General features: G+C 31.7%; 1 protein-coding gene across 1 annotated transcript; it reads right to left on the reverse strand.

Annotated features, from left to right (window-relative positions):
• Positions 1-1,194: 1,194 nt before the first annotated feature.
• Positions 1,195-3,622, reverse strand: LOC145610636 (uncharacterized). Its single transcript, XM_081665943.1, has 6 exons — positions 3,178-3,622; positions 2,832-3,093; positions 2,523-2,755; positions 2,261-2,340; positions 1,572-2,151; positions 1,195-1,283 (listed from the first exon to the last, which is right to left on the reverse strand). Exons 1-6 carry the CDS (start codon positions 3,620-3,622, stop codon positions 1,195-1,197), a joined length of 1,689 nt encoding a protein of 562 aa, XP_081522069.1.
• Between the last annotated feature and the right edge of the window lie 3,594 nt (positions 3,623-7,216).

The following is a 7,216-nucleotide window of genomic DNA, read 5'->3' on the forward strand; positions in this document are numbered from 1 at the left end:
TATCTTTATTGAATGCATTTGACTTTCATTTGAGTCAAAAAGCTTTGTTGAATGCATTTGACTTTCATCTGATTTTAAAAGCTTTGTTTGACTATGTTTGACTGTCATTTGACTTAATTATCTTTGTTGAATGCATTTGACTGTCATTTGATTTAAAAAGCTTTGTATGAATGTGTTTGACTTTCATTTGACTCAATTATCTTTATTGAATGCATTTGACTTTCATTTGATTCCAAAAGCATTGTTTGAATGTGTTTGACTTTCATTTGACTCAATTAGCTTTTTTGAATGCATTTTACTTTCATTTGATTCTAAAAGCTTTGTTTGAATGTGTTTGACTTTCATATGACTGAATTAGCTTTGTTGAATGCATTTGACTTTCGTTTGATTCAAAAAGCTTTGTTTGAATGTGTTTGACTTTCATTTGACTCAATTATCTTTGTTGAATACATTTGACTTTCATTTGAATAAAAAAACTTTGTATGAATGTGTTTGACTTTTGTTTGACTCAATTATCTGTATTGAATGCATTTGACTTCATTTGATTCAAAAAGCTTTGTTTGAATGTGTTTGACTTTCATTTGAGTCAAAAGCTTTATTGAATGCATTTGACTTTCATATGATTTTAAAAACTTTTTTGACTGTCATTTGACTCAATTATCTTTGTTGAATATGTTTTACTTTCATTTGATTCAAAAAGCATTGTTTGAATGTGTTTGACTTTCATTTGTTTTAATTAGCTTTGTTGAATGCATTTGACTTTCATTTGATTCAAACAGCTTTGTTTGAATGTGTTTGACTTTCATTTGACTCAATTAGCTTCGTAGAATGCATTTGACTTTCATTTTACTCAATTAGCTTTGTTTCAACAACTTCATCCACAACTTCACGAGAATGAAACCTGTTTCATAAACACTGAAATTAGAAACAAAAAATAAATGAATAAATAAATAATAAATATACCAATTCTATTGTATTAACTACGGTTACTCACCATAGTCCCTCAGTTTTGTGCAATACTTGAGAAGCATCTGGATTACTCGTGTTATCAGGAAACTCTACTTCCTCTTCATTTTCGTTATAGCCAGCACTATCTGCATCATCAATTTCCATCTCCTCTTGATCCCTATATAGTTCTTCCATATGAGAATTATCATTCATTTCACCTTGTGATGGTGTTTGTTGAGAAGAAAGTTATGATGAAACATTAGGTTGACGCCTAATGATTGGACCCCTCCCATTAAAGCCACCTCTAGTTAGAACCATTTTTGTGTATCTGCACACTAGAAAGTGAGAAAAGACAAGGTAATATAGGCACTATAAGAGTTAAATATACTAAAGAAGTAATATTAACTATATGATATGAATTTCATATAATATAAGATTTAATTATCAAAATTACAATAACAAGAAGTTAAAGGCATTAAAAATATTTGAAAATTAAGATAAACCAAAGTAAAAAGTAAAATGTCTAATCTAAAATGAACTATTTTTTTCATCTTCCTCTTCATCATCATCTTCCTCTAATTCCTCCTCATCCTCTCCCTTTTCCACTTCCTCATATTCATTACAAGAAAGCTCTTGGGCTTCTTCCTCACCTACTTCAAATTCAGATAACAAAGGAGGATTTTCAATTGAAGGAACTTGGAATGCATTAGGCTCAATGGGCGCATCAATAACTCTTCTTGCCTTAGTGTTGAAAACAAACCACAACTGATTTCTTTCATTACTACTACTACTACTACTACTAGGACAAGGAGCATAATATGCTTGTTCGGCTTGATATGCCAGTACGAACGGATCATACTTTGGATATTGTTTTGAATGGTTCACCTCAACAAGATTATACTTATCATGTATCCTAATGCCAGGTCCAACATCAAACCACTCACACTTAAACAGCACTGTTGTATAACGCTTTCTTGCTCCAACATAAGTTAACTCTATTATTTCTTGTAGAATTCCATAATAATCACTTCCTTGGACACTTTTCACACATATACAATAATTCATAGTTGACTTGTTTTTTCCATGCGAAAGAGTATGAAAATGATAGCCATTGATGTGATAGTGATTAAATTTTCGAACTCTTGTTAGTGGTCCAAATGCTAACGAGCGAACAATGTCATTTTTGATGCCCTTTTCCAATACCTATATTAATCAAAGGTTCAAAATGTCATTACGGTCATATACTAACATGATAAAAAACACTAGTTAATCATATATTTAATTAGTATTTTATATTAGTTAAGTGACTTACATAATCTTTGAACCAATCAAGATATATGTCTTCATATTTGATCCAAACTTCATCTAAACTTTGGCATCTATGTTCTCGATCTTTTATTTTTCAAACAAACTGTTAATTATATTAGTATGTAAACATATATATATGTTACGAGCAACATGTTATGGTACTTTTATAGAAATTTACCTTTCGTATTGCTGTAGAGTTTCACAATTACTTAGAACATATCAGTGAGCAACTTTGTAATCTTTTTCAACAAGGTAACAAAGTTGACCTTCTGACGAACTATGTCCAAAAGTTGAAGAGAACATCTCAGGTAAGTCAGGATTATTGTTCAATTCACTTTCAGCATGTGCACCCAATCCTAAATCCTTCACCTTAGAGTCAACTTCTTCTTCAAAATAAAGGGAGCAAAAATTTGTTACCTCCTCGAGTAGGTAGGCATGACAAATTGAGGCTTCCACTCGCGTTTTATTACCCACTTTCCTCTTTAAATGGTATAAAAACCTATAATAAAAAATGCTAAGTATCTTCAAATTAATTTTTTTAAAAAAAAAGTAAAAGATAAATTTTATATAATTACCTCTCAAAAGGGTACATCCACCTATATTGAACCAGCCCACCAATTTTTGCCTCATATGGCAAATGAATAGGAAGATGCTCCATACTATTAAAAAAACCAGGCAAAAATATTCTCTCTAATTTGCAAATAATTTCAGGAATATTTTCTTCCAATCGCACCATGTCAGTAATTTTTAAGGTAGTGAAGCAAAGATCTCTAAAAAATTGGCTCAACTCAGTAATAACATTCCACACATTCAAGGGTAACAAGTCTTTAAATACCGCTGGTAGCAATCGTTGCATAAAAACATGACAATCATGACTTTTCATACCGAATAACTTACACTCCTTTAAATCAACGCATCTACCTAAATTAGAAGCATATCCATCAGGAAACTTTAATTTCTTCACCCATTCACAAATAAGTTTCCTTTTCTCTTTAGGCAACACAAAAGGAGCATTCGGTTTTAAAGTCCGTTTTTCCCCTTTACTATTAACAACATCTTGCGCCTCTAATTTTCGTCGTTTACAATACTCCCCCAAGTCTCTTCTTGCTTTCACATTGTCTTTAGTTTTACCCTTAACATCCATTCCAGTGTGAAACACATTATCAAATACATTTTTCTCAATGTGCATGACATCAAGATTGTGGCGTATCAAGAGCTTGCTCAAATATGGAAGCTCCCAAAAGACGCTTTGCTTTGTCCAATGGTGGAACTTTCCATATCCTTCTGCCTTGTTATCATCACCCCTTATTTGCTCAACAGTTTTTGGAAATAAAGATACTCGATTCCAAATGTCCTCACCACTCATTCGTGGTGGTGGGGAATCATTCTCAACGCTGTCTTTAAAAAAGGCACTCTTATTTTTTCGAAAATTATGATCATGGGGTAAAAACTAATGGTGACAATCAAACCAACTTTGTTTTACACCATTTTTAAGAGTGAAAGCCTTAGTGTTTTCCATACAATATGGGCAAGCTAATCTACTCGACGTGGTCCATCCTAAAAGCATGCCATAAGCCGGAAAATCACTAATAGTCCAAAGCAATGCAGCCTTCAATTGAAAATTTTGTTTTTGCGAGATGTCGTAAGTCGGTAACCCAACCTCCCATAATTGCTTTAACTCTTTAATAAGAGGTTGCAAGTACACATCGAGATTCCCTTTAGGATTCTTCGGACCTAGAATTATCAAACTTAGAAACATAAAAGGTTTCTTCATGCACAATTCAGGTGGAAGATTATAAGGAGTTAAAATGACGGGCCAACAAGAATATTGCCTTCCTATCTTTCCAAATGGTGAAAATCCGTCGGTACAAAGACCTAGTCGGACATTTCTAGGCTCCGCAGCAAAAGAAGGGTACTCTTCATTTAGGTGTTTCCACGCCATGAACTCGAGGATTATCTTTATGCCACCTCATCTGCTCCGCAGTAGATCTTGTTGCATATAATCTTTGTAATCTCGGGCTTATAGGAAACTAAATAAGAGCACTATGAGGAGAATTGTTGCCACTTTCTCTAAGTGTCTTATAACGACTTCCTTTGCAATATAGACATTCTTGAGATCTTTGTGTTCCTTCCAAAATAACATACATCCATTTGGACATACATGAATCTTTTGGTGCAGAAGTTCTAGCCCTTCAAGCAATTTCTTAGTCTTGTAAAAACTATATGTCATCTTGTTTTCATCTGGGCACATGTCCTTCATTAAGGAAGCAACACCATCTATAGCTTTATGTGGAATATTATACTCGCACTTGATGTTTGCATATTCGGGCAGAATAGTAAGGTCTTCCAGAACCAAAATCAAACATATTCAGGCAGAATAGTAAGAAGCATCCCCATTTTCTACATGTTCTTTCTAATGAACTTAAAAATGCTTGAATCATGTCAAATATATGTATTTATAACTGCCTAAGCATAGAACCCACAAAGAGAAAGCAATTTATAAGGTTGTAAGCTCTGGTAGAACCGAAATCAAACAAATTCAGGATAAATGAGAAGAAGCATTCCCATTTTCTACATGCTCTTTCAAATGAACTTGAAAAGGCTTGATTCATGTCAAATATATGTATTCATAACTTCCTCACAAAAGAAATCAAAAAAACAAAGCAATTCATAAGGTTTTAAAGTCTTGTAGAACCAAAATCAAGCAAATTCGGGCAAAATAGTAAGAAGCATTCTCATTTTCTACATGCTCTTTCTAATGAACTTATAAATTCTTGAATCATATCAAATATATGTATTTATAATTTTCTAAGCATATAAATCACAAAAACAAAGCAAGTTATAAGGTTTTAAGGTGTTGTAGAACCAAAATCAAGCAAATTCGGGTAAAATGGGAAAAAGCGTTCCCATTTTCTAAATGCTCTTTCTAATGAACTTAAAAAGGCTTTATTCATGTTAAATATATGTATTTATAACTTCCTAAGAAAATAAATCACAAAAATAAAGCATGTCATAAGGTTTTAAGTTCTTGTAGAGCAAAAATCAAGCAAATTCGGCCAAAATGGGAAGAAGCATTCCCATTTTCTACATGTTCTTTCTAATGAATTTGAAAAGGCTTGAGTCATGTAAAATATATGTATTCATAACTTCCTCACAAAAGAAATCACAAAAACAAAGCAATTCATAAGGTTTTAAGGTCTTGTAGAACCAAAATCAAGCAAATTCGGGCAAAATAGTAAGAAGCATTCCCATTTTCTACATGCTCTTTCTAATGAACTAAAAAAAACTTGAATAATATTAAATATATGTATTTATAAATCCTAATCATAGAAATAACAAAAACAAAGCAAGTTATAAGGTTTTAAGGTCTGGTAGAACCGAAATCAAGCAAATTTGGGCAAAATGGGAAGAAACGTTCCCATTTTTTACATGCTATTTCTAATGAACTTATAAATGCTTGGATCATGTCAAATATTTATTTTTATAACTCCATAAGAAAATAAATCACAAACACAAAGCAAGTTATGAGGTTTTAAGGTCTTGTAGAACCAAAATCAAGCAAATTCGGGCAAAATAGTAATCAACATTCCTAAATTCTACATGCTCTTTCTAATGAACTTATAATTGTTTGAATCATGTGAAATATATGTATTCAAAAATTCATAAGCATATAAATCACAAAAATAAATCAAGTTATAAGGTTTTAAGGTCTTGTAGAACTGAAATCAAGCAAATTCGGGCAAAATAGTAAGAAGCACTTCCTCTTTCTACATGCTCTTTTAAATAAACTTGAAAAGGCTTGATTCATGTCAAATATATATACCTATAACTTCCTAACAAAATAAATCACAAAAACAAAGCAAGTTATAAGGTTTTAAGGTCTTGTACAATAAAATCAAGCAAATTCGGGCAAAGTAGTAAGAAGTCTTTCCATTTTCTACATGCTCTTTCTAATGAACTTATAAATTCTTGAATCATATCAAATAAATGTATTTATAATTTTCTAAGCATATAAATCACAAAAACAAAGCAAGTTATAAGGTTTTAAGGTTTTGTAGAACCAAAATCAAGCAAATTCCGGCAAAATGGGAAAACGCGTACCCATTTTCAACATGCTCTTTCTAATGAACTTGAAAAGGCTTGATTCATGTGAAATATATGTATTTATAACTTCCTCAAAAAAGAAATCACAAAAACAAAGCAAGTTTTAAGGTTTTAAGGTCTTGTAGAACCAAAATCAAGCAAATTCGGGCAAAATAGTAAGAAGCATTCCCATTTTCTACAAGCTCTTTCTAATGAATAAAAAAAACTTGAATAATGTTAAATATATGTATTTATAATTCCTAATCATAGAAATAACAAAAACAAAGCAAGTTATAAGGTTTTAGGGACTGGTAGAACCGAAATCAAGCAAATTCGAGCAAAATAGGAAGAAGCACCTATTTTTTACATGCTCTTTCTAATGAACTTCAAAAGGCTTGATTCATGTCAAATATATGTATTTATAACTTCCTAACAAAAGAAATCGCAAAAACAAAGGATATTATAAGGTTTTAAGGTCTTGTAGAACCAAAATCAACCAAATTTGGCCCAAATGGTAAAAAGCGTTCCCATTTTCTACATGCTCTTTCTAATGAACTTATAAAGGCTTGAATCTTGTCAAATTTATGTATTAGTAACTTCCTATGTATATAAATCACTAAGACAAAGCAAGTTATAAGGTTTTAAGGTGTAGTAGAACCGAAATCAAGCAAATTCGGGCATAATGGGAATAAGCTTTCCCATTTTCTAAATGCTCTTTCTAATAAACTTGAAAAGGCTTGATTCATGTCAAATATATGTAATTAAAACTTCCTAAGAAAATAAATCACAAAAATAAAGCATGTCATAAGGTTTTAAGGTCTTGTAGAGCCAAAATCAAGCAAATTCAGTCAAAATGGGAAGAAGCATTCTCATTTTC

This window comes from Chenopodium album, chromosome 24 (assembly GCF_948465745.1).
Source record: "Chenopodium album chromosome 24, dcCheAlbu1.1, whole genome shotgun sequence".
Taxonomy (NCBI): Eukaryota; Viridiplantae; Streptophyta; class Magnoliopsida; order Caryophyllales; family Amaranthaceae; genus Chenopodium; species Chenopodium album.

What these genes read in the sequence shown, in the direction of transcription:
- LOC145610636 (XM_081665943.1), bottom strand. Translation starts at nt 3,622, where the DNA reads ATGAGTGGTGAGGACATTTGGAATCGAGTATCTTTATTTCCAAAAACT. An exon ending in TGGACATAGTTCGTCAGAAG is followed by an intron (nt 2,341 to 2,522) that starts GTCAACTTTGTT and finishes GAAAAATAAAAG; the next exon opens with ATCGAGAACATAGATGCCAA. An exon ending in AGAAGCCCAAGAGCTTTCTT is followed by an intron (nt 1,284 to 1,571) that starts GTAATGAATATG and finishes CTCACTTTCTAG; the next exon opens with TGTGCAGATACACAAAAATG.